This window comes from Chlamydotis macqueenii, chromosome 3, assembly GCF_036417535.1.
Source record: "Chlamydotis macqueenii isolate bChlMac1 chromosome 3, bChlMac1.mat, whole genome shotgun sequence".
NCBI classification, from domain to species: domain Eukaryota; kingdom Metazoa; phylum Chordata; class Aves; order Otidiformes; family Otididae; genus Chlamydotis; species Chlamydotis macqueenii.
The window spans coordinates 104,424,108-104,452,075 of NC_141558.1; the positions used below are offsets into that span (position 1 = coordinate 104,424,108).

The 27,968-nt window shown below is 38.6% G+C and overlaps 1 protein-coding gene across 1 annotated transcript; it reads left to right on the forward strand.

Annotated features, from left to right (window-relative positions):
• The first annotated feature begins 242 nt into the window (after positions 1-242).
• WTAP (WT1 associated protein) lies at positions 243-27,968 on the forward strand. Its single transcript, XM_086743729.1, has 8 exons — positions 243-635; positions 4,531-4,568; positions 4,656-4,711; positions 12,108-12,166; positions 13,879-14,006; positions 19,736-19,914; positions 24,720-24,874; positions 26,746-27,968. The coding sequence occupies exons 2-8, from the start codon at positions 4,539-4,541 to the stop codon at positions 27,327-27,329; spliced, it is 1,191 nt and encodes a 396-aa protein (XP_086599855.1). The 5' UTR covers positions 243-635; positions 4,531-4,538; the 3' UTR covers positions 27,330-27,968.

A 27,968-nucleotide genomic window follows, 5' to 3' on the forward strand; every position in this document is an offset into this window, starting at 1 on the left:
GGTTTCCGCGCAGGGCCCCGTATCCTTCCGCCCGCCCCAGGAGGCCTCGCGGGTGGCTGCGCGCCCCCCCGCCGCCTGTTTAACCAACGGGCTTTACGTCAGTTTTCAAAAAAGCCCAGGGAACCGTCGCACCGGCAAGGCGGGGGTGCCCCGGCACCGCCTTTCTGCGGGCGAGAGGCGAGTTCCCCAGCGGCAGCCCCGCGGGCGGGCTGGGGCCGTAACCTCCCACACCGTACGGCTCTACCATACTGCGGCGCTTCCCGCCGCCCCGCGTTGGCTGCGCACGCAGCTTCCCCCCCCCCCCTCCCTCTAACATGGGGGGCGGCCCGTGGGTGGGGCGGCCGGGCGCTCATTTCCTCCTTGGGCGCCATTTTGTAGCGCAGAGAATCCGCAAATAAAGAGCGGGCGGGAGTGGCGCGCGCGCAAGGGAGCCCGGCCTGGGGGTGGGGGAGAAAAGGACTCGGCAGCGACGACGGCGACCCCCGGTTCCGGAGCGGCGGTCCCGGTAGAGCCAGTGGCGAGCGCAGAGGTGGCGGCAGGCGGGAGTGGTGGCGGCGTTTCGCCCTCGATGTGACGGGTGCGGCCCAGGCAACTGGTGTGCTGGGAGAGCGAGGCCTCCGCACCGCGGGCGGGAGGTGAGTGGCCGTGCGAGCGCGCCTCCCTGCACCCCCTCCCTGCTACCGGCGTCTTCTTCCGTTGCGGGAGGTGGCGGGGCCCGCGGGCGGGACCGCGCACCTCGCGGTCCCGGGGCGCCAACCCCCCCCCCCCGGCGGCGGCGGCGGCTCCGGCTCCATCCCTCATCTCCAGCGGGGGGAGGAGCGGAAGCACTTAGAGCCATTTTGTGCGAGGCCCCGAGCCCGGCCTGGCTGCTCCGCTGGGATCCTCCTCCCCCAGCCTTCGGCAACCGCCACGCCCGGGCACGGCGGACACCGCCGTCGGCTCCCCCCCCCCCGCCCTCCCGGGCGCGGGAGACGCGTTGTTCTCTTCCGACGAACGGGGGCGGCCCGGCGGGGCGGGCAGTGCCTGGGCTTGGAGGGGGGTGGCGGTGGCGGGGTCTGTCAAAGGTCTGCGGCGAGCCGGCCGGTCAGCGGCCCGCAGCCGGCGGGGTTTCCGCGCAGAAGGCGGGGCCTCGCCGTCGAGTGGCGGGGAGGGGTGCGGGACGGCGCTTCAAACCGCGGTTGCTGAGGCGAGTGCGATGTCTGCCCAGTCAGACTGTTATTCTGAAGCTTTTTTGCATGTATTGGGAAGCCCGGAGCCTCTGCTGGGGTTTTCCCCACAGAACTTTTTTTCATATCGTTAAAATAACTGGCATTTGCTTCAGGTGTAACTCGTAAAGCAACATACTTGATGTTATTTAATTGCTTTGTTTCTTAGGTTTTTCTTAAAATCCTTAAATCCTATGCTTTCTAGAGATGGTAGTAAAAGGTGTACAGGCTAGAGTTCTACTGGAGTTCCCAAAATTAAAATGCACTTTCCCCGTTTCAATTCTCTTCATGTTTAAATTGCCATAAAAGCCTAAAGCTTGATGAGATTACATAAAAATTCCATCAGTGCCTGTGACAATGTTATTTTAAGTACGGAGTACGGTATTATATTGCTTGTTGCCAGGAGCAGATATGCAGAAGAAGTGGCATGTAGAAGCTGTTGTTTCCCCCAAATCATGAAACTGCTTAGTTTCATAGTACAGTTAAGCTGTTCATATATAAATTGCAAAATACAATTATAGTAATTCCAGTCAGTTGTACAGGGATGTTGGTTTTGTTGATTCTTTTTGTCATAGAAAATAGCACTTCATTGTGCTCTTGCAAAATATTTCTAATGTATAGGAGATACCGTCTTTTTTAAAGGAGAGCTAAGTGATGAGAAGCACCTCTTACTGCACCTTTCTTGAAAAGTTACTGTGTTAAATTAAAAGAATGAACATTTCGGTTGCAACGTTATTGGCTGTAGCATACAAATTTACCTGTTAACGAACGGAAAGCTAAGGCACGTGGTGACAACTGATGTAGTCAGATGCTCTTGAAGTTCTGAAAAACCCTGAGCAAAATGGTAAAAATAGATAGCGGTAATAAATTAGTAAGCTTTTGGTAAGTTACTGTAGGTGCTAAAAAAGCTGTAGCATGGGAGTAGTGAGGGGAAGTTCACAGATACAGAAAGAGTGCTAGTGTTTTATCTGTGTATGTGATCAATGTAGCTTTTCCAAAATAACCTGGAGAGTATTTTTAGCTAGTGTGCGGGTTTTTTTTAGTGTATGGTTCTGTCACTACAAGTGGTGATAGGTAACAGTAAGACAGTAACTTCTGTAATGCAGTGGCTTGTAACCTCAGTCTTCAGCACTTTCCTGCTCTTGGCTGAAAGCAAGAGATGACTTTGTAAACGGTGGTGTGCTGGGCATCGAGGTTAGAGTAGCCACATCTGGTGCTGTTGCAGATAACTGAGTGCTGGAACCTTGCGTGAGGTCAGGAGATCCAAGGTAGACAACCTATAGGTGGAGCATCAGCCTTTGATTTCTTTCAGTCGTGATTGTGGCAGCAGTCAAGTGTTTATAATCGTTGTGTGCTGCTGCAGGGTTCACAAGCCAAGTCTTCAGAGAAACTCACCTGTTTTGATATTTGTACGCTTCTCGTACTTTTCTGAGGAACATGCAAATAGTGACGACATAATTTGTGCACAATTTAATCAGTGTTAGTTGTCGTTCTGTGGGACAGCTGAAAAGCATGTTTCTCTGTTAAGGACTTAAATTTTACTGAGATCTTCAAAACTACTTTGAAACACTGAAGGAGTTAAAAGATTCTAAAAATCTTCAGTAAAATTGCAGTGGGAGATGTAGGCAATCTAAATGCAGGTGTCATGAGCATTCCCCCTGTGATCTAAGTTATTCTGTGGTATTTTGGATGACTGAGTTGGGCCCTAGCAGTTTGTACCTATAGCCTTTTATGCCTGGATATATTTAAGGGGTGGTTTTGGTCTCACAATAAAGAGCTACATCCAGAAGTTAAAACAAAATGCTTTGAGTAGCTTCTTGTTTGCAAGAGGGAAGGAGGTAGGAGGACTTCTTAGTCGAGGGAAGCACTTAAGTGCCTGTGTGTTACTAAGACTAGGAACAGGAAACTGCCATTCATCAGTGAGATGCTTCTGCTGAATGCTTTTGTAAATCTTTACCTGGGTTCTAACATCAATTTTTATTTTATGAGAGGCTTAGAAGTTGTTTTGCTGTGTTGTGTGCTGTACTTGGTAGGGGGTTTTATGTGGTGTGGTTTTTTTTTTTTCTTCCTGGGAGGGGGATTGTGGTGTTCTTAATTTTTTTTTTTTTTTTTAAACCAGGGCCTTGTTTGGTGGAGTGCTTTGTGTTTGTCAATGGTTAGTATAGACTGAAGAGGCTCTAGTTCATTTGGCGTGTATTTATCTTATTCACAAACAATTTTAGGATTTGTCTGTCTTAGGATTTGGAAAAGTTAAATTAGTTAATTGAGTGGTGTTGTGAAAATACTTAAGTCTGTAAAAGGTTTTTTTGAGAGGATAGTCTTTTAACTACTTAAGAGCATTGTTTTTGTGACGCTAAGTTTTAACAACCAAGGAGCTGACACATCCTGTCCCTGGAATACATACATCACAACTTTACAAGCTAGCAGAATTTTAATATTAGATGCAACTTTTCTATTGGAAAGCATATTGCAAAGATGCATGCTGCTAGTCAACCTTGCATTCATTGTTACTTGTGTGCTTGTAATCTTTGTGGGCTCAATTTTTTTTGATGTAGTCATAGTTGTAGAAAATACTGCCCTGTTACCCTTTTGAGGTAGGGAAGCATCTCCTGTAACTCAAGAAAATATGAATATTTAACCTAGCACAATGCAATCCTATTATGCTACATACACATGAGAGGAATTGAATTTGAGATTGTATCCAAGGCATTTATTTGACATCTTACTTTTCCTAAACATATTCACAAGAGTCTTAAAACAACTGCTTAATACTTCCTGTTTATCAGAATCTTCAAAGGAAGAGAATAAGTACTTGGAAGAACATGTTATTTTGACATAACTCAGATGTTAGTGGTAATGTTCACAAATTATTTACTTTTATTCCAAAGAGGTACTGAAGTAGTAGTGTAAAATGCTTTCCTCAGATCCTGACTATTCTCTACCTAGTAAAATACAATGTTAAATAGATAATAGACACAGGTGAAATTTCGGTTTGGTCTAAACAAATATGGACAAAGTTGGGTGGTTTTACTTGATTATGTAGGAATAATTGATTACTGATAGGTTTTTCAAACACATAAAGAATGTTTTGGTTAACTTTTAGAAAAAGTGCATCTGTTGACTTTGTATCTAAATTACAGCAGCAAAGTTGTCATAGTGTTATTTGGTACTCTGGCTCTGCATTGTGTGGAACCGGTAGTAGTCTGTATTACAAATAAAAAAAAAAAAATTAAGACTAGAAATACAAGTTTCAGGCTTGTGTAGTATTTCGTGCACACTGGTAACTAAACTAAATAAAATACCTTTTTTTCCCCTTCCCCTTTAGAGTTCACAATGACGAATGAAGAACCTCTCCCAAAGAAGGTATGTTTAAAAATACTTGTGACGCCCCCCTTGCCTGCTCATAATCATGACAGCTTGATAATTTGTACTTCTCCTTTTGCTCCATAGGTTCGCCTTAGTGAAGCAGATTTTAAGGTTTTACCTAGAGACGAGCTCATCCTAAGGTAAAGTAAAAAGCAGTTTTTCCATCTCAACATTTTAACGAATTTTTACTGGAAGATGTATGACCTCCCTCTTCCACTGGTTTTAACATCTTTGTTCTCAAAACCTGTTTTATCCTTTTCATAATATATCTCTCCTGTAAAGTTCTCATCTTGTCTCAAATATTTGTATATAGTTTGGGAGCAAACACTTTTTTTTTAAAGAGATAAAATCCTGAACAATATTTGGTAGGAGTTTTTTTTCTGTGCTTGTAACTTTAGGAGATACGGTTGCTTACATTTCTTGTTAGATAGCAAGTTATTTTTAAACATAAGAAAAATGTCAATTCCTTACTCCTACAGTAAGTTTTAAGTTTTCTTAGTCTGCACAGTCGTCGTCTTAGCATGTTCAGATATTAACAGTAAAATGTTAAAAGGAATTTTTCATTGCCTAGAACTTGCATGAAGAGCAGCCTGTCCATCTTTTTCACCTTTTAGAAAGCTAAGTGTCACTGTGGAAAAAATACTAGGCAATCCTGTTATGCAGACCACCTGGTTAAAGAAACTGACCTAGCCTACTTGTATCTGTATACCTGAATTTCCTGATTTATAAACAAGGAGCTAACTAAACTAGGCATCTGTGGGTCATCTGTTTATCTGCTGGAGTAATTTCTCTGTGCATTTTTGGTAAACTTCAGGTCTTGACTTTTTGTAGACTGTTAAGTTATTGGTGTTGTTAGGGTCTTTCAAGTTAAATATTGCTATTTCATAGAACAAAGACTAAACTGTGTAGAAATATGAAGACACAAGTGCAACACTTTATGATCAACTACTCCCTCTTCTGGGCAGGCTATCCTGCCAGCCACTTCTGGGATGACAGTTCTTTCCAGGGAAGTTAACATGGTCTGGCTCCATATGTTTAAAACTTGCTTCTGGCTTCCTCTGAGTATCTCTTCTTTTGGGGTAATAAATGATAATGTATTCAAACAGTAGCTGAAAATATTTCTTTGTTACGTAGTTTAGGCCTTGTGAACCTTTTATTAAAAGTTTCTGTATTCAATATTAGCCTTGGAAATAGTGAATTCCAAAGTCCATAAAGCTGTGCCCTTTCTGCCAGCTATGAAATTCCTTTCGAAGTATCAAAACATAGATTCTGTGCCACTTGGTTTCTGATTGGTAGTGTGAAAACAAAAAAAAAGGCTTCCAGCTGTAATCAGTTTCTGTAACTTGCAGTGATTAGTTGCCACCATAGAAGAGATCTTTTCCTGTAGACATTTAAGTGAGAATGTGATGGAATATGCCCATGAGGTAAAGTATGTCAGCAGCTGAACTGTGTTAATGCAGAGACAGGAGGGAATTTGCTAATGACAGCTGTATTGCTGTTGAATCTTCCTAGTGTATAGACAAAGCAACTTCTGCTCTCAAAATGATCACTGCATTTATTTAAGGAGAATAACTGTCCGTTATACCCAGAAGTGGAAACTTAAGTGCCGTTTTAGCCACGTCCATTTTATTTGTTTGCGTTAAGCAGTCCTATGAATGCTGTTGTTTTTTCTTTGAATGGGGTGCATATTTAATGGATTTATAGTAAGTTCACCTTTAATTACGATTTCACATAAAACTAGCAATTACTACACTAACTGCTGGCTTTGTAGATTGGAATAAAATATAACACTTACATATATCTCATTTTAATCAAAGGCGTCTCTAATACTTTCAGGCATAGAAAACCACGTGTTGACTGCTATTGCATTAAGTTTTAGAGTGCATTTTTTTGGTCCATGCTTTGGTGAGGCAAATGCTGTCTAAGATACAGACACGTGTCATCTGCTTTTGATCTTTTAGATAATGCATCATCATCATTGTACAATTGCACTGGTAAAATACGTATGTAGGAAATATTAATTCTTTTTTTTAGTTCCTGTGCTGTGAATCCCAATTTCACTGTTCTTTTCCATGAAGTACATAATTTAGATTTGCCCGTTTTAACTTCTGTTGACTACAGTGAACAGGATCAACAAGAAGCCTTTTGGTCTAGCCTCTTGGGAGCTTCTACTTGTCTTGTTGCTGTGGTCTGATCTCCTTCATCTTTCCCCTTCTGTCTTTAATGCAGTAGCTACTTTGTTTGTCTAAGAGCTTCTGAAGAAAGGAGAGCCAGGAATACAATAACAAAGCACTCTGTGGATCACAGCTAAAATTCTGATCAGTATTGCCCTGATTGCTTAGCTTAGACATTCGTCTGTAAAACACTGAAGCACCCTGATTTATGCAAGCAGGTCTGAGGAAATACAGTGCTCTTGTTAAACTTCAATCAGCATGGAGTTACAGCGAGTCACTTTTTAAATGGCTTAGGTGTGATGCTGTGTGTGCTCTATCCCCTAAGTACTTAGCATTTATTTTTGGAAAAAATGAACCCTAAAGCTCAGTATAAAAAAAATGGATGCTCTGAGAAGAATAGTGGTATTTGTGAAGGTATTTTGAGGCTGTGGAGTCTTAAAGTCTGCGTAATATTTTTAGATAATGAAGGAGATTAACTGAGCAGCATTATGTAGGTTAGTTACCTTCCAGATCTTGAGACTGGAAGCGACCCCTCACATGTAAATCGGATTCAGCACTGTCTTCCTAGTTCTGTGTACAGCTCCATCTCTGTTCTTCAGTGCCTTTCCAAGTAGCACTGTAGTGAAGCTCTTCAGATTGTCCCTATTTAGCCATCAGATTACCAGATCAAGAAGCCAATATTGAGTGGAAGCCAGACTGATAGGAGGAAAAAAATGGCTTTTAGTCTTTGTCTTTTTTCCCCCCTACTCAAGTTCATTGATGAGCAACCTGAGTCCCCTACAGCTGTACCTGTATGGAAGGTGCTGTATGGGGCAAGGAGGTTGAGGCAACTCTCGTGTTTGTCTAAACCAAAGCATCTCTTAGATTACATGTGTGAAGAAGAGAGCTCTTGGATATTGGGAAGAAAGGCTTTAGGTCTGCACAGCAAGTCCTACAAATCACTGATTTATTTGAAGAATCTTTTGCAAGAATGTGCAAATTCTAAACAGTTTAACCAAAAGCTGTTTTTTTACATGACTGTACCTATGTCTATTAAAAAGTTTAAACTAGTGCAGATATTACATGTAGATGAAACATGGTAGAAGTGATGTATCGTCTTCAGGTAGGGCAAAAAACTTGCCAGAGGGGAATGCTTTCCTCCTGTAGTTGAAGATATGCTAGTAGCACCCTTCAATTTTTAATTCTAACAATTTGAGGAGGGAAAAAAATTTTGTCTCACTACTGTTTTTTTTTTTTTTCAACATATCTCTTTTACTGAACTTCAGAATGTATTTAGGGATAAAAATCTTTTCCCCGAAGAGTCTGTAAAGTGAGGAAAGCTGGAAAATGTTTGAAGTGTGTAATTTTTAGGAATGCTGTTTATATGGAAACTTTCATAATTTATCTAAGGTCTTTAATGAGTTCTGCTCTCTTATGGGGTAGTTGCATGTTTTTATGCAGAGGATTACAATATTTCTGGATACAGTTTGCGTTAAAATTCCTAACTGGATCTGAAATAAAGACCATGGTGGCAATATGGTGACATCTGTGAGTTCATGTTTTCTGTTTCCTGATTGCAGTAGGGCCTAATGGAGACTTCAGACCATACTTGCTTTTTTGCTTTTTTTTTTTTGTGGCTCTTTTTTTTTTTTTTTTGTTAACTTGCAGCTGTAAACCTTTGAAGTGTGCTGGACTTGTGCTTGGTAGCTGGGATTTCTAGGTGATACTACATCCACTGTTAGATTCACCTCAGCTTCCGCTGTCTAGTTTCAACATGGCATGGCTGAGATTCCATCACTGAGCAAAAGCATCGTTACAACATTCCACGAATTTGCTGTCCTTGTCACCTCTTGCAAGCTCTGAAAACTTAGCATGTGAGATTCATGTAATGGGAATGCAGACTCACCTCAGCTTTGCATGTCAGCAGCTGGGAGTCCATATTACTGGAAAAAGTATAGAAGCAAAACTGTTGTGCATGGAGATTCAGTTGTGCAACATAAGACCGAAGTTGTGCATCTGGAAATACTGCCCTTTCATTGTTCAGGTAAAAACAGATTTTCTGTGAGAACTGTTCATTTAGAGAATAGTGTTACAGACTCAAACACCATTCATTTGAGACCTAGAAATAACAAGCTTTACATTTGTCCTGTTTGATTGTCGTATCATCTGTCTTCTCTACAAGTGTAGACATAATAAATTGAGGAGGACTAAACAGATAAGCATTAAGAATGCTCAGAGTTGGAGCACTGAAAATATTGTCAATGATCTTCAGCACCTTTGTTTTTTTTTTTTAAAACGCTTTATTCTGTCATAGTTCCTTATTTTTCTTTCAAGTGACTTCAGAAGCTACAACTTTGTAACTTCAGATTTTCAAAGATCAGAATTCCACTTCAAGTCCCTCTGTTAATGATCTGTGTTACTGCTGTAAACAGGGGAGAACAATCAGAGTGAAATAAGCTGGAAAGACAGTATTTAGGAAAATAGATTATTAAAGGCACCAAGCAAGAAATGTTACTAGAAAAGAAGACTTAGAAACTATAAAATATAGTAAAGTCTTAAGTCAGTTAATAGACAGTTAAGTGAAAACTAAATTATCAGGGACATCACAAGACTGTTTTTAAAATACCTGAAAATAGTAAAAAAAAAATATATATATTTAAGAAATCTTTGTTTTTCTTCCTTTTAAGTTGATTTCGTTAATGTTCTTGAGAAACTGTATTGTTGATATATTTGGTAAATATTTTGACATGTTAGTCCTCAATTAGTGAGATCACTGCAAAAAAGTGTACACATCAGATGAAGAATCACAACTGCAAATTTGATATAAAAAGAATCAGTCCCCATTCAGTAAGGGCCTACCAATATATTTTCTTATTTTCCTGAGCTGAAGTTATCTGTAAGAATGGTCTACTTTATTCATGTGAATGTTTTAAAACTTTCATTGTTTCACTTTTTGTTTTGATGCTTTTAGTCTATTCGATTGTCTATTTTAATGATTTTTTTTTTTCTTTTAAATCTAATTGCATGAAATAAACCTGCTTCTGATTTTTGTCTCTGTGGTTGCTAGTTTTCTGGTTTACTTGAAGTGAGGTGAAAACTAGCTCAATTACTAGAAGAGGAGATTGCTTCCAAAATCTTCTGTAGTTGTAGCAAAATTGAGACAGTGCATGTGTGCGAAAGTAAAGCTACTGTGGTAGAAAAAGTTCAAGTTTTAAAACTGATGGCTAATTATTGAAGAGTTCTCTCTTGACTGTGTCAGTGTGGTGATCACAAGTTTATTCTGTACAATTTGGTAAACTTGCTTGAAGATGAACTGCAACAGTGTTCAGCAGGTTTTTGACAAAACATTGTATCTGAAGAGTCATGTTTCTAGAACAAGTGGCAGGCACATGACTTGAAAAATCCATGGCATGGCCTAGCGCGCTCTGTTTTCTTTTCCGGTAATTCAGTTCTTAAATACTAGCAGTTGTTGAGAGGTGACTTTGGAAGTATTATCTCTGATATTCTTTGTGACCATGGGCTATATGGTTGGTTGGTTTGGTTTGTGGTGGTGTTTGCATTTGGTGTTTTTTTTTTTTTCCCTTCCCATAGTGGTGGTCTATCATGTCTACTTAACTTGTGTTTCAGGTCTTCAGTTCACTTCCTCTTTCTAGAGCTCCTATTACTGGGATGGGCGTCATGATTTTGGTAGACTTAACTGTTTTCAGGCTGTGAGATGTAATTTAGAAGTCAAGTAATTCTGCAGCTGTACTTGAAAACCAATTTTTTATTTCATGTAATTCTTTCATGTAAAAATTAGACTATTTATTTCCAGGTTTGCTATTTAGTAGACTGTTTCAGTTTTACTGATAAGAGGGCTGGAGCACCTCTCCTATGAGGACAGGCTGAGAGAGTTGGGGCTGTTCAGCCTGGAGAAGAGGAGGCTCTGGGGAGACCTTATAGTGGTCTTCCAGTACCTCAAGGGGGCCTACAGGAAAGATGGGGAGAGACTCTTCAGTAGGGCCTGTTGTGACAGGACTAGGGGTAATGGTTTTAAAGTAGAGGGAGGTAGATTTAGATTGGATGTTAGGAAAAAGATTTTTACGGTGAGAGTGGTAGAACACTGGAACAGGTTGCTCAGAGAGGTGGTTGATGCCCCATCCCTGGAAACGTTCAAGGCCAGGTTGGATGAGGCTCTTAGCAACCTGATCAGGTTGGAGATGTCCATGCTCCTTGCAGGGGGGTTGGACTAGATGGCCTTTGAAGGTCCCTTCCAACCCAAACCATTCTATGATTCTATACTTTTGGGGGATTGAAATCTCCTGAACTAGTGTAGAAGTTTTAGTGGTCAAATGGTGAAACTTTTATTTCTAACAATGTTCTTTTTAGAGCAGAGAGATAGGTTTAAGGCTTAAGTGGAAATACAACTGCTCTTTTCTACAGAGTTAGTGTTAATTTCATGTTCAGCTGAAGAGAATGCAGAATTTTGTTGCTGATAGAAGGAGATCTTGGGCTTACTTTTACTTTGCCCAGTGATGTGATCTTACTTGCTGTTATAGATCTGATGCTTTTTAGACCCTTTAACAAGCTGTTTGAATTCACTAAACAGTCAAAAATGATCTGGAGTTAGATTTTACAGTTTTGATTGAGATAGTGGTGTTGTAGGTTAGGGAGTTAAAATAGAGCAATTATGATGAGTTACGATGGGAAAGGGTAGTTGGGAGGATGGAACAGAAACCTTTCCCTTCTGTAGTGGTAAGCTATTAGATGAATTTGTTTTGTAATGTGGAATTATGTCATCATGAGGGAGACACATAGGAGCAAAGTACTTCTTTAAAAACAAACAGAAACCCCCCAAAACACCATCCTGAGAACTTTCTTGGTAATGCATGTCGTGCTGAGCTTTGCTGCAGACTTTATTTGCTACTGGTTTGATGGTTTGTATCAAATGCAGTGCTGTTTTTAAGTGCGAGTTTTTCTGACTGTGGATGAATTGTTTAAATAACATGCCTTCAAGGAGTTATTAAACTGTTTGACTTCTGGTTGATGAATATAATCAGAGTGTGGTCTTACTTTGTGCTGGTATTACTACTTAACCTAGACTGCCAGTTCTAGTGTATTGTAATACGCTGGTGCTTTTCTTGCTGTTCAGTTGGTCACAGACTTAATGTTGTCTTTGTATTACGGTTTTATCCTTTTGAGATGCAAAGTGGATTTAACTATTTTCATGATTAAAAGCCTCGTTTTTAAAAGTGGAATTGTCTTTTATGCAATTGTGTAATTCCCTCTTTATGCTTTCTGTCTATGATATGAATGTATGCTCTGAAACTTTAGCAATGAGATGCCTTGATTTAGTAAACTGAGCTTCAGAAAATTCTTTTTTTTCTCTTTGTCTCTGCAATAGGTGGAAACAGTATGAAGCATACGTGCAAGCTCTGGAGGGCAAGTACACAGACCTTAATTGTAAGTTAGCCAAGTTTCAAAATGGTACGAGTTACCTGAATGTTTGTGTTAAGCAGAGTGTTCAAGTAATGTCTGTGCTTTCTAGTGTGGGTACAAGTAAGAGATAATAATCTCCAAGTCAGTTATTTGTCAGGAAAAAAATCCTGTTTTTTTCTGGTATAAACTTTCAGCCTTTCACAACTTTCTTGGCCACTTACTTTCCGTTGCAGATGTTACACAGCATCTAAAAAGTGTTTTTTTGCATCTGTAGGACCATCTGCACTCAGACTGCTGGGGGGAAAAAGGCTCAAAACATAACCCCACAAATAGGTTTATTTTCAGGAGCTTTCCGTTTGAAAGGAAATTCTGTCCTCCACCAAAATACTCCGTGAATGTTTGTACCGTCAGTAGTTTCACAGGGTTGTAAACCACATGGGATGGGCAATAGTTGGTAGAGGTAAAGGCCTACAGTGAGTCCCCAAGTAATGTTTGATCTGATTAGACAAGTTAACTGTATGATTGTCAGTCTTATGTGGTCTTCAAAACTTGATCTGTACTTCAGTCTTTCAAAAGAGAATATGGGAAAAACATCCTACTGTCAAATGGGAAAAGCTGGATACATTCTGGGAGTGATTAAATCGCCAGTCCTAAGTCACTTAAAAATTGCATTGGCAGCTGGAGATGGGCTCTTTCCTGTTTTCCCCTCACCTTTTCAGTCTAAATTCTTGGAAACTTAGTACCCCTGAGTTTGAAGAGTATTCTTCTGTCAGTCCAAATGGCTGTCCTCTCGCTTTTCTCTGTTAAGTCCCTCTTCTGCTGCCATCCCATAATGTTTGAGTTTTGGAGAGACTGAAATGTAGCAAATATAAGCAGTTGATCTCATTCTAATCTCACTGTCCTAATATAGATAAATACTCTAATATGGGCTGTAGTAATCAGTATTACTGAGTTATCTGCAAGGAATTATTTAGAAATAATTGTCCTGAAGCAATTTGTGATGTTCTTAGTTTACATCTACAGCTGATCATTCTCAAGTAATTAGAAAAAATAAAAATCTTAATTATTCCAACTTTCCATCATTTTATACGTGACAAGTAGCAGAGTGAATGTATACTGTTTGTATCAGGCTGCTTGCATATGTTGCCCTCTCATGTTTCATATATACACTTTTGTAAATGTTCAGGAATCAGAAGAATTCTAGTTGTGACTGAACTGCCATTTCTGAAGTTCTCAAATGTCTTACTGTTTAACTCAGAGTGTTGAGACCAGTTTGAAGATTGACCACAAATGGCATTGTTTTACAAACTGCAGATCGTTTTTTGCCAGAGTGTTGACTTCTCTCCTCCACCCCATCCTCAATATTTCTAATAGATACCAGGATAGTTCCAACTTCCTGAGTTTCAGACTGCAAGCAGTAATAGTAGTCGATTAAGCAAGCAGTTTAAAAGTTATTTTCTATATAAACATGGAAACATTTTCAGAAGTTTAGTAAATCTGAAGGAAGGAAGGATCAGAAAGATATATTTAAAGCTGACTGTTGTCGAGCTTTTCTAATACTTACTGATATTTTCATTTGCCTTATTTATGCTTATTATAGGTTTATTATAGTAGTGCTTTTTTGTTACTCTTTTGCTGTTCATGAATTTGGTTTTTAGATTCTTTTAGCTGTCTTTAAAAACTGTTCATGAGAGGGTGCTATAAAATGCACTTTTGTGTGTTATTACTTCTATTAGCTAATGATGTGACGGGACTGAGAGAATCTGAAGAGAAGTTGAAACAGCAACAGCAAGAGTCTGCCCGAAGAGAAAATATTCTGGTGATGAGGCTGGCAACTAAGGAACAGGAGATGCAAGAGTGTACTGTAAGTATTTAGAGAGGATAAGTGTGTTCAGACTGTTGCAGGAATATTAGCTTTTGAGCCAGTACCCATGTGCTATGTTTTTAATATATCTATAACATCACATTTTCTGTGCGTAAAGAAATGGCAAGGCACTTAAACTTTCACTGAATTAGATCATTTCTTGAAGCTTGCTCTTTCAATATTATTTCAATTGATTTTCAGCAGTAGTTGTGCTTGGAAGGATCTCTACTTCAGAACGAAGCTAATTCTTGCATGAGCCATGCTTACTTTCTTCTAGCATTTGTCAACTATGCGTATTTAGAAAAAAATATTACTTCTGACTATGATTGGATGCAGAAACAAATTGAAACGTAAGGATAAGTTTACTGGGTTTCATTTAGGAGGTTTTGGGCTGATACTTATGTTGGATTTGGATAACAAGATATTTGTAAGCTTCTGTGTCTGTTTGGCTGGGTAGGGGAGAGAGCTACTGACTTCTTCAGAGGGAATTCTTTTGATATTTTGCAGATCTACTTGGGGTTTCTAATGTTCTTTGTCTTGAATACCTTTTTTGCTGGTCTTTTTGTTTCTCTCCTTTATCTCTGGGTTTTCTGTGACTTTTTATTCTGTGTTTAGTTTTGGCTTCTTGAAACTATGTTCTACGACTTCTGGTTTTTTTTTTTTTTTGATTACCTGCTTAACTTAATTTTTGCCTGCTGCTTTAGTTTGGCAGTTACTGAGAGAAGATTGTAAAGAGGCTCTTACTGCTAGTTTCTGTAATATGCTCCTGAGAACTTCTCTTACCAAACATACAAGCTCGGTGCAGAACTAATCACTACCGTTGTAGCTTTCCTCTGTTATTTTCTTCTAGTCTTCCTTTCTTTTGTCCTATAGATTTTCAGAGCTATCAGGTATAGTAGTGTGACACTTAACTCTATACACATTATTTTCACTGCTCTTAAGACCATGAGATGACTTCAGTTTAGTAGTAAGCACTGGTATGAAGACAAAAAAAAAAAAAAGAGGAGATGAAGCTTACTTTGCTATTGCAAAAAAAACAAATCACAGAATTGTTGAGGTTGGAAGGGACTTGCAGTTTGTCTAGTCCAGCCTGCCTGCTCAGAGCAGGGTCATCTGGACCAGGTTACTAAGGACTGTGTGCAGCTGGGTTTTGAGCATTTCCTAGAGTGGAGACTCTAGAACCTCTCTAGGTGACCTGTGCCAGTGTTCAACCACCATCACAGCAAAAAGCATTTCCTTCTGTTTAAGTGGAATTTCCTGTGTTTCAATTTGTGCTCATTGCCTTCTGTGCTTTCAGTGGGCACAACTGAGAAGAGCCTGTCTCCACCTTCTTTACTCTGCCCATCAGATGTTTATGCACATTGATAAGATCCCCCGAGCTTTCTCTTCTCCAGGCTGAACAGCCCTAGCACTCTCAGCCTCTGCTTGTGTGTCAGCCCCATAACCGTTTTTGTGACCCGTCATTTGCCTCACCCTGATATGTCCATGTCTCTCTTGTACTGGGGAGCCCAGAACTGGACCCAGTACTCCGGATGTCTCAACAGTGCCTGGGGGAGAGGAAGGATCACTTCCCTCGACCTGCTGGCAGCACTCCTCCTAATGCAGGCCAGGATGCTAATAAAGATTTGTTCTGGTGCTATACCACCACACTTCCCTAGTAGTAAGACTACTCTATTGGTCCTACTTCTCTTGTTAGTTTTACTGATAAATTCTGCTAAGAGGAACAGCAGTAATAAGTTTTTTTTTCTTTTGAACTTCTGAGCATATAGCTGAAACAATAAATACTAAAAAAAAAAAATCATGTTTTATACTTACCACATTCAGGTCACGTTCAAATTTAAATGGATAAAAACTTAAAAATACCAGACCATATTCAAATGGTTGGTAGTTGACAAAGTCATTAATGAGTTTTCTGATTAGTGATGTGTAAAACACCCTGTTGGGTAAAATGTACTAGCTCTGTTTTAAAATAACGTATGATAGATTTTGTCTAAGTTACTGTTTTAATTGGTACTCTTCTTATAAAACACAACAAAACCTACCTCAGCTTATACAAGTCATCTTGCAGGTGTAGGTGCGCGTGTCAGAGTAGCAGTAGCGGAATCGTTGTCCCAATTCTGTTTCAGTACTGGTTGTAGTTGAGTGCATAGCTCCATTCTCTCGTGCTCAGTGCTGAGTCTAACAGCAGAATACATGGGTTTCTTTTGAGCTAGGAGCTTACTGAGAGTCTGACTGGTGTTCCAGACTTACCCTGCATAGTTTAGGGTGGCTAACTAAAGGGTTAGATTGAAGTTTAGATGTTTAATACCTCATGTGCCTTACTGTCAGCAGCAGCCTTGAGCTACCTTTCTCCTGTCAGGAATAACTCCCTAAAAGAGGTTGCTGCTGCTGCTAAGGAAGTGCAGGTAAGGTATTGACTACTGTTTCTACACAAAGGTTTATTTCTGGCAAAGGTGCTGATGAAGTTATTGTTACTTCAGGGAAACGCCTTTGCTCCCTCCCAAGCTAGTGCATGGCTGCTGTAGGTCAGTAAGTGAACAGGCATTTGGAAATATGTGCTACTCAAATAGGTTTTCCATGGAACAGATGTTTATGGGTGGAAGCTTCCTGTGGGTGCAGTTGGACTATAGTACCTAGATAATGATTACTCTTAATAACCTACTTGTGGTTTAGATGACATCTGTGTTGTGTTTTTTTTTTCTTCATTATGCAGTTTCTTCCCTCCTTCTACTCCTACCTTGTAAGAAGAATATATAGTTGTACTTATTTAGCTTACATTTTCTGTTAAGCACCTCTGTACTGTTTTTTTAAATTCTTTGTGTCAGAGGGTTTGTACTTTTTGGATATCTTTCCAAGAATATGTGAGAAGCAAAGGGATTGAAAATTTTATTATCTGTCTTAAAAAAAAAATCCACTGAAACAAAACCCCACACAGTCTGATGTCCTTTAAATAGACTACTTTCAGTGTTCTTCTGCCTTGGATATGAGCAGAGGGAAAGCTGATACCAGGCTTTTACTCTGAAAATTCATCCCTATTTGTCAGTACCAGCTAGCATGTGCTTTCGTGTTTGCGAACGTGAGCAGCCAGTAGGCTTTTCAGGTGTTAGAGTGGGCATGTCCTGGGTCTGGCATTGGACATGACTATTCCTGTATATTCAGCTCTAGCCTGAAGTTGGTCCTGACTGCAGGCAAACACTTCTGCTCCTCACCGCTTACCACCTGGAGTATCAATGGGAAGAGACACGTACCAGAGTGGTTAGAGGGAGCAAGAATGGGAGGCTTGGACTGGTTAAGTAGGAAGATGGATGGAATAAGGATGTAGGCAGAAGGATTAAAAGGTATGGGTTTGCTTTGGGAATGGGTCATTTTGGGGTGAGATTGCTAGGTCTGGGTGGATAAAAACCCTGACAAGTGAAAGCTCTGGAGTTAAAATTGGAGAAAGCACTTGTGGAGGGATGGAGAAAATTTGAGTTGGAAAAACTGGAGGAATAAATGGTCTTTAAGTTTGGGGAAGGAATGAGCAAGGATTGTTCAGCTTGAGTAGATTGTTTCTACACTACAGTTTTAAGAATGACAGTTGAGGTGTTATGTGGAGCCTATGCAAGTGCTCTCTGCTTGGCCTAGGGGCATGAGCTAGAGATACCTGAAGGAGACTGTTAAATAACTGACATTGGACAGAATCAGCTGGGTCCTCTTGAGTGTTTTAGTGCATTTCTGGCATTAGTGAGGAGCAGGTGGCAGCAGTTCTGATCTGCATAGCTGATCTAAGGAATCTGTTACAGTTCTGAGGCTGGCAGTAGAAGAGGGAGGGCCTAGGTAGGACAAGGAACATAATCTTTTTTTTTTTCCCCTCAAGGATGCCTGTCTAAAAGTAGAGTGGGAACCGCGTTACTGTAGCATAATTACGTTCCTGGAATATGTTGCCAGCTGGAGCGTCTGTATGTGTGCAGACATCTGTTAAACTAGCTGTTTCACACTCTGCTAGTGCTAGCCCTCACAAAGAATTGCAGGTTGTTGAAATACTTCCAGTAGTACAAGCATCAAAGTTGAGTGGATAGAAAAGATACATCAATAAAAAGAAATTAAATAGATCTTTGTTCAGTGAGCAACATTTTGTGCATTCATTAAAGGACCCATGGGGGTAAAATGCCATCCAAGAAATGTTACAGTAATCTTAATTTGGACTTCCTTTTTTTGAGTAGTGTTTGTAGGTGGGTTCTTGAGTGCTTTATTTCTTTAAAATATTTTTATGCAGTGCTTTGTTCCCTTTATGTTTATTATTCTGTGCACATAAAAGTTTATCTATTTAAAACTTAAAGTATGTTTATTTCCATTTTTTAAAATAGCTAAATATTTTTATTTTTATAGTATCAAATTAATGTGGAGTCAGTGGAAATATTTGAAATATCTTATTTGAAATAAAATCCAAGAATTGTTTCTAATTAACAATATGTAAATTAAAACATGTTGTCCTGAATCAAGAAGTGATTGAGGTCACTATGGCACATTTTTAAGGTAAATAGAATATTTATACTTACACTTTCTCTTCACCACTGCTCTGTAAAGACCCCGTAACAGAGTAACTGTATGTACAGGAAAATGGTTGAACTGACAGTGCTTTTTGACTGTGCTGCTTGTCTCAAGTAAAGCATAGTGTGGAGGGAGACTCTTTCCCTCCATTTTGCTGGTGATGCCTTGTACAGTTTGTCATTGCAACTCTTGCTATCAAGTCTGGTTGCGAGATTGTGAGTGCAACAGGTGGCAAACCCCTTGACTTTCAATTAATGCTTCTTTTTTTCATCTCATGTAATTTTATTTACCTCTTGCTGATGAGGAAGTGTGTAATACAGGGAGTATAATAAATTGAATTTAAGAATAAACACTCTGGTTGATGTGATTTTAGTGATTAGCTGGATTCTAAACACGTACATTTTAAGATTGTCTGTTGTGATGGGATTAAAGTATAGGAAACTTTAAAAAAAACCCGAGTCCTATTTAAACACATACAAGTTTTGACAAATGCTGTATTTAAAAGAAATCCCTCACAGTTACTCCTTCTGAAATTTTGACTGTTTTAAGTCTTCTGGATTATAAATTATAAAATCGTGAATTTTTTACATTGTGGTTATTGCAAAACAATCAAATTCAACCAAAATCTGTTTAACTTATGTTAATATTTCTATATTATTTTTTAAATAATAAATAGGCACACTTGCATCATAAATTACTATCGCATTTGCAAAAAACCTTAGAAGTTTGTAAAAAACTTTTTAATAGCAGCTTAAAAATACTGTTCATCAATATTAGCTGTAATGTTCCACGATAGTTTTCATGGAAGTTACATGGAAATCAGGTATCTGTTATAAGCAGAACTCTTTGTACATACTTTTTCTTCCTCCAAAAGAGGGCAGGCAGATAGAAAAGAGAGGGAGCATCTAATGCTCCAGTTATTGCTTTTGCAAAGTAAACTGACATGTAGAAAACTATTTGAAGCAGAGATGGTGGGGGTGGGGGAAAGTCAGCCTTGAAAGCTTAAGCTTGACAGGTGGTGGTAAAGGGGATTGTTTGCAGGTGGGCAAAAGTGAGATTTATCCTGCGTTTTTCAGGTTAGTGTTGAAAGAAGGCAAGCTTCCTTGATGTTGTCTTTGGAATAACTATGTTTTTGCATCTAAATGACTAAAATTTTTTAATGCTGTATGAATAACAGTCTTTTTTCTTATTTTATGCAGAATCAGATTCAGTACCTCAAGCAAGTCCAGCAGCCTAGTGTTGCCCAACTGCGATCAACAATGGTGGACCCCGCCATCAACTTGTTTTTCCTAAAAATGAAAGGTGAACTGGAACAGACTAAAGACAAACTGGAACAAGCCCAAAATGAACTGAGTGCCTGGAAATTTACGCCTGATAGGTAAACAAAACAAATACTCCCCAGTCAAGACTTCCCTGACAGTCCCACTACGAGAATGCTATGGTGGGACAGCCAAGTACTCGTTTCCACACCAAGACTCAGACGTTTTGAGGCAAAAGCCACATTCTTATACTGTCCAGCTTGTAATGCTTAATGTAAAACTTACCAGATGAACCTTGTGTTTCAGCTTTTTTCTCCCCCTTTGCTTCAGAGGCCTGACAGCGTCGGACTATTCTGAAGAAATGGCCATCTTCGAAAAAAAAAAAATCTTTTCTAGAACATGTAGACATTTGCAAAATTGTTCTATTTGAAGAAAATAGAGGGAGAAACAGAAGTCTTAAGTCTGTGGCACACTGTGTCTACAGACAGTTTGGAGGAGAGAGAACCTAGAGATTATAAATCATGAATTGAACATGTAAAATTCCCGTAAAATGTAGAAGTGGAATATGCTTCGCTCTTAACCTTGAGCCTAGTGACTTAGAGACGCTGTAAGTCAGTTTTGCCAATAAGACTGTGGACTTCCTGCTTGTTCACTGAACCGCTGGGTCAAAACTCAATGAGGTGAATTTTGCGTTAAAGAGTTTTCTTGCTAACCAGTTTTGAATAGCCATGAGAGCGCTATTTGATATCACAACAGCGGTAGTATACACATTTGACTGTTTAGCCTTTGGGCTCTCTAGCACTTGACGGAGTCTTAAGTCAGTGTTGCTAAATAATGAACTGTTTCCTGGATGGTTGGTAATACTGTGGACGCCTCAAAAGTAGGACTGTACAAAAATGTACATTCTATCTAATTGCAGGTTTAAAACTGTTGGAAGCAATATATGATCACAACTAGCATGTATAAGAAAAACTGGTTGTGATAAGTATTTCACTGCATGTTTTCATGCAGAAATGAGAATTTCTTGATCTTCTATACTAAGAACTGATCTCAAATGCTCAATACAGAAGGCACACAATGGCAACTGTCTTCAGTGTTGGTGGGGTGTTTTTATTCTTTGTACACCTGGTTTTTTTTGTATTGCACTTCTATATAAAATGTGCCTTGAAATAGCTGTAATATATAGTTCAAGGAACAATACTGGTTATACTATTGTATTGTGAAACTTCTGGGATGAACGAGAATTGAACAGGTTGTTATTTCTGCATTGTCTCGTTCACTGAAAACAAAGTATTTTAACAAACCAGAAAAACTTAAATGCATGCATTTTCCGTGGTGGAATCAGTGAAGGAGCCTCTGCTACTCTATTGATGCCTCTGTTCTATTGTCCCAAGTTACTTGTAAGAGTAGCAATCTGGGACAGTTGGGACTGGCATGTCTGAGGTGTATAAAGCGAAATGCAGATTTGGTATAGCATTTGTGTGTTTATTTTTTCCTTAGCAATTTGAGTTCTATTTAGTAATCTGAGGTTTTGATTTTCAAAACAGTTGGGCAACATTTTATGACTCAGTCTGATCCTAGAAAATTCAATTTCAAATTAAAAAAAAAAAAAGACATCCAGCTGTCACAAAAGGTGATGTATTCTAACTGTTGATGACTTTTATTAAGATGGCATCACATATTTTTAAGTCGGAAGTATCTTAACTGTTCGTGCTTCAGATTATTAATATGGGATTGAAGAGTAGTGTACTTATGCAGATTTATTTTTTTTTTGCATGAGTAATGACTTAACAGCAAAAGATAAACCTACAGAAAAACTTTACATTTTAAAAAGCGATACATCTGGAATGATTTTGCTATAGCGGTGTCTAAGGTTTTAGTGATCTAGCATCAAAACAGAGGTAAGACTTGCATTGATAAATTGTTAATGTGTTACCAAGCCCTTTGTAAAGCTCACTATAATGTGCAGATAGAGGCATGCTGTGCAGTTTGCTTGTTTAACTTGGAGTTAAAAAAAATACTCAATGCATTTAGATACAGGTTGGTGGTTTTCTTGTTTACAACTGAGGAGAGACAATAACTTGCCACTTTCTTTCAAGCAAAAGTATCAAAAGAAAATGTTCTTTCTGTAGCTAAAACATACCCTAATATGCACCATAAAATTTTAAGTCAGTGATGTGAATGTGTGTGATTCATATATGCAGTAGCTGAAATACAGAAAATTTGAGTTATTGCCTGGTAAATAATTGAGGCTGTCTTCATTAACTGGGTTAAGATTTTATTGATTTTTACTTCTGGAAAGGTAAAGAAATTGACTCATGTAAAATATCTATAGGATTTTTCGTTCTCTTTACATTCTGCTTCCCCTCCCCCCTTTTAATTGCTTTAATTGTCTATCCTTGTATGCAACTACTCTTATTTCATGGCATCTGACCTCATTTTCGAAAGACATGATGCTCCTACTCAAATCCGTAACTGGTGTTCTTAGGGTAACATGCTAACTGCAACCCTAAGTGGTATTAGTTCTGGGCCTTAACCATAGATAAGGGTGTACAGCATAATCATCGCTGATGTCTGGAGGGAGAAATAAAAGGTCATATAATCAAAGGAATGGCTTTGCTAAGCCACTTCAGCCATCATTAAACATAGAGTATACACCTGGATTAAAAATCAGTAGATACATGATTTGCAGTAAGCCTAGTACAACAAACACTAGTCTTCTGAAATTTAACCACTTATATTCTTACAGGTTTTGTTACATGTATGTTCAAGAGGATTTGTGAAAACAATGCCAAACTTAGTTTTACAGCTAATATGAATTATTTTAATAGTTACTGGATTTTAAATTCTTGCATGTGTTGTCTTTTTTGTAAATTGCAAGAGGAGGTTACTTGGTGCTGTACTAGTTCAGAACATCTGGAAAAAAAAATGATGGGAAGAAATGGCATTATAGGTAATTATGCAAATTTCTATACAGGTAATAAATATTTTTACATTTTGGCAGAAGTTAACATGAAGAAATTAATGGGATTCTAAAATTGTCCCAAGTCCAAGGTAACTGGTACTTGCTAATTCTACAGTTGACATTGTTTTGTGAAGAGAAAAGCATTAAATGACTTAAGCACTGTGAACTTCTTCAACTTGTAGTGATGATGAAAACAGTAACAAGAATTTGCAAATGGCTAAGAATCATTGCATGTCTGCCTAATAACTTTTGGGATATGTCATATTGGTTATCTCCAAAGTGGTCCTGCTTTACACAGAATGAACATCTCTAAGGAAGCTTGCATCTTAAATGTGCGACTTGGACTGTGTTAGGTCAGCACAATTTAAACTTCAAGGACCTGGCATTGGACATCACGTCAAGAAAGAAAACAGGTTGCTGCCTTTAGCAGACTTTCAGGCTTCCAGGACTTTACACAGCCAGATTCCTTCTGGAGCAGCCCATCTGAAAGATTTGGGAGAGTCAGTCGGAAAATATTAAATGGGGCAGAGTTGACAGAACTTAAAAGTTGTCTAAGGCTTGAATGCTTAAAAGGTAGTTGATAAGGAAATTAATTATTTTCAATTCTTTCGGTTGGGTATTTTGGTTGCAGGAGAGAACCATGGCTGTGAATTGTAGCAGAAATTTCCTGTTCTACTTTTTTAATCCTCAAAATTTCTTTGGCTCTTCATCACTTGTTTAAAAGCAAACAGGGAAAAAATTATATGACCTTCTTGGTCTTGAAAAGTAATGCAAGTCCTGCCATTGAATTCACAATAAACCTGTTCAAGTTTGGGGTGGGTTTTTTTGGCAGAGCTTACACTTCTGTAGAAAAGAGGACAGCTTCATTATGTTGCTGAGCCTATTAAAAGGAGAACCATTCTTACTTCTGGAATGACGTCTCAGTCTTGAGTCACTTATCTTGACTTTGGCAGACCAAGAGTCTTAAAGGACTTTAATTTTTCTTTTATGGAGTTAGCTGTATTGCCTATATATTAATTTGCATACTACTTCCTATAATGCTTTACAGTGCAATTTTTATCATGACGATTAAAGATGTGATGTTACCCATTTAGTAAAGAAAATCTGGTCAGTTCAAAATTTTTTCCTGCCTGTTTCCCATTTCTTTCAGAAACTATACATCCTAATGATCATTACTCATGATCTGAATCCTGTTGTTCTAAAAGTAGATTAATAATATACTCCTTTCTTAATTTCTTGCTAGTGTTTAACTATGTTTTACTTTCCCCTCACAATGCAAGATGTGCTTAGGGAAAGCTGACTATAGAAATAATGAAACAGGCTGTGTACGTTACTGTTAAATACATGAATTGAGTTGAAAAATGGACATCTAATTTTTTAAAAAAGAGTACCTACACAGCATTTAAAAGAATAGCTAAGCTTCTTAAAGAAAATTTGATGTCACTTTGAAAAATGAACATGGGATTTAATATTTCCCCCCAAGCAACTTTCTTCTCTTCACCCAGATTTAATTATTAAATTTTATGAGTACAATAAATGAAGAAGGTTTTTGTTTGTAATTTGGTTTATATGTGTAATTTTTATGCAGCACTTCATCTTTTGAATTACAAGGCACATCTTTAATCAAATATTTAACTACATTGAGAATTAGCACATGCAAGTTTGTGCATACTGATAATCCAGATGTTGGTATCAAAAAAAGAACAATGTGTTTATTCATATTTGCAGTAATAAAACTTGTCTTCCACTTTATGGGACAGCGACAGAAGATCAACTGGCATTGGAACGGCATGTGGTAACTATAGGGAGACTTTCTGCTATGACAATTATGTTGAGGCATAATATTCTATGAATTGTGACATGCAGAAATTGCATCTCCTTTTTGTCTGTAATTGTCATTGAGGAAGATTACTGAAGGTTTTGTATTCATTTTGTGATAGATGGCTCTTTCCTTTGCAGCCAAACAGGCAAAAAGTTAATGGCGAAGTGTCGAATGCTTATCCAGGAGAATCAAGAGCTTGGAAGGCAGCTGTCCCAAGGACGTATTGCACAGCTTGAGGCAGAGTTGGCTTTACAGAAGAAATATAGTGAGGAACTTAAAAGCAGTCAGGATGGTAAGGGATTTTTTTAAGAAAATAGAAGTTGCCTTGCACTTCTGCTAGTTTAATTTCCGATACGCACACTGTGAAACCACCTATGCCAGAATGAAAGGGCAATACTGAGTAAAATATGGCAATTGTAAGTCTTCACTGGTAGCCTTAATTTATTTAAAAAAAGATATATATATATATATATAAAAGCAAACTTAACTTTGGGGGACTGGTGGGATTTGCAGCTCCAGTAATGCAGTATTTGAATGTGAAATTGCCAGATTTTGTACTGTAGGTCTGTATAGGGAATGTTTAGACTGCACACGTTGGTGAATTGGTAAGATGAAAGCTGTTAACGTTGCATGAAGCTAAGCGTGCACTGAGAACGGAATGCTTCTTTTTAACTGACTCATTTTAATTTTTTTAAAATCAACTTTTTAACAATGCCTAAGAATAAGAAAATATATTTTTCTTTGCTTAAGTAACTCAGAGAAACTAAAATATTTCATGATTGTGTTCATGGTCCAAATTTTACAGCATTGTAAACATAAATTCAAACTACATATAAACTCTGACCTCATGTAATTTAAATGGAGGGGAAAATGCAAATTTGCAAAATCTTCAGTTGAGAGTTCTGCATAGAATCAGTAAGTTTTTCGTAGAATGTTACATAGTAGCTTTATCTGATTATTACAGTAAGTCTTGGGATGTGAGCTATTTAGACGTCACATAACCTGGATGTGTTTTTCATTTACAGCTGAAGTCTCTAAGGTAGCATAGACTTGATTTGGTGTTACCCAAGGCTGACATATCCTGTATTTTTAAGGATAGATTCCCCCTCCCCTTTTTGAGAAAGCAGCAGTATAAAGTAATAAATAATAACTAGAATTCTTAAGGTAAATTATTATTTCTGTAATCACATGTTGTTGGAATAGTTACCGTTTTGCTTCTTAACTACTATTTGGATAGTGCACTTCATCTAAATTTATCGAGTTCGTAATTGAAGCAAACGTGGGCATTCTTTAAAGATTTCTGCTCAAGTGCAGTATACTAAAGTAAGCTCCAGAGTGGAGATGTTTGTAGCCCCTATTGCTTCTTACCCGTATGCATGAAGATGATAATAAGCTTGCAATAGCAGTTTTCCTAATTATTTTTTTTCTATAGCAGCAAGAACACTTCATGAAATTTTACAATAATAAGCAGTTTACATTTTATTTGCTTTGTCATATCAGTGGTGCAGTTGAACTGAAGACTAAAGGAGTTAGTGTTTCTTTTACTGTTTTCAGGTCAAATTTGTTTTGGTCCAAAATGCAGTCTTAATTGTAAAATCCTTTTTCTTGGTACATAAGTACTAAAACACCCTGTGGAATTAGGTAACAGTTTTGTTGGCAAGAAAGTCTTTCTTTTAGTGTCCTGTTAAACAGGATTTAAAGAGTTAAAAACAGTAAGAGCTGAAACTTCCTTGAAATGTGACTAAAATCTTTTTTTGTCACTGAACACAGGCTTTTGTAGTTATTCAGATCTATTATATACAGATGTGGTTCATGGTCACTTTTGCAGTATTTCTGCTAAGGTTTTGAACTTGAGTCAAAGTAGATACAGGAGGATCTACTGGCAAAATACTAGTTGTTGGAATTGAGCTCTTTTCCAGATACCCTCCTTTCTTGCCCAGAAATGAATTTCTTCTCATATATTCGGAGTAGCAGTATAAAAAGTATGTGTTGTAGTTAAGCATTTCCTCCTTCAGAGGCAGAGTATCAAAACCAGTGCATACTTGATGGCTGAAAAATTTCAGCGTAAAATGTTCAGTTACAGAATTTTAATATTTTTTGTCTGAGATTCAAGCTATATATGGGCTATTAAGTATTTGCAATAAATGTGTTTTCTTTATATAGAACTGAATGACTTCATCATCCAGCTTGATGAGGAGGTAGAGGGTATGCAGAGTACCATTCTAGTTCTTCAGCAGCAGTTGAAGGAGACTCGCCAGCAGTTGGCGCAGTACCAGCAGCAGCAGTCCCAGGCCTCCAACCCAGGTACCAGCAGGACTCCATCTTCTGAGCCTACAGACCAGGGAGAGGCTGTGGGGAAAGACTGCAGCCGCCTGGCAAACGGACCAAGCAATGGTAGCTCCTCCCATCAGCGGACGTCTGGGCCTGGATTTTATAGGGAGGGTAGCGGAACGGAAGATGACTTCCCGGCTTCTCCAGGGAATGGTAATAAGCTGTCCAACCACTCTGAAGATAGAACTGGTAGAGGAGGTGGTAGCTACATAAACCAACTCAGTACTGGGTATGAAAGTGTAGACTCTCCCACTGGCAGTGAAAACTCTCTCACTCACCACTCAAATGACACAGACTCCAATCATGATCCTCAAGAGGAGAAAACAGTGAGCATGAAAGGTAACAGAACTGTGGGTTCTCGTCATGTCCAGAATGGTTTGGACTCCAGTGTAAATGTGCAGGGTTCAGTTTTGTAACATTTTTCTGCAGCATTTTTATACAGTGTCATTTAAATTGGGAGAGGATACTGTCCAGAAGCCGTTTAAATTAGTGCATACTTGTCACAATTTTGCCTTTTTGTGGGTTTCTTTTTGCTTCAATACCTCTGCCACTTTGGAAATTTTAACAGTTAATTATGTTGAATGTTGCTAAAAGGACGTTTGTGTAGCTCAAGTTATTTTTATATGAGTTAATGTGAAGTTGAAATGGAAATTATTTCCATAAAGTATAACATAAACAATGTCTGTACAAATCTGTGTATATCTAGAACCTGTGCTGTGTAAGGGCATTCTTACTCATACTGTTATACTTACACCACCTTCAAGATTTGTCATAATAGCTGTGGGTTTATGACTGCCAAGTTTGCCCAGTACAGTAGTTTTATCACTAAAAGATGGACTTACTGAAGGAGTCCTTAGTAGTTTCAGTGTTAATTACAGTTTTTTCCACCATACATCTGTGCATTTTCTCCTTAGGTGACCGAATGTTTATGAATTGTGTGCATAGTTACTCAGTTTTTAAGAACTGTTGTATCCTGTTTATGCATATTGCTCTGTGACTCCGATATTATCTTACCTGTACTGACCAAACCTAAATAAAGACTTTTAATAATGTAA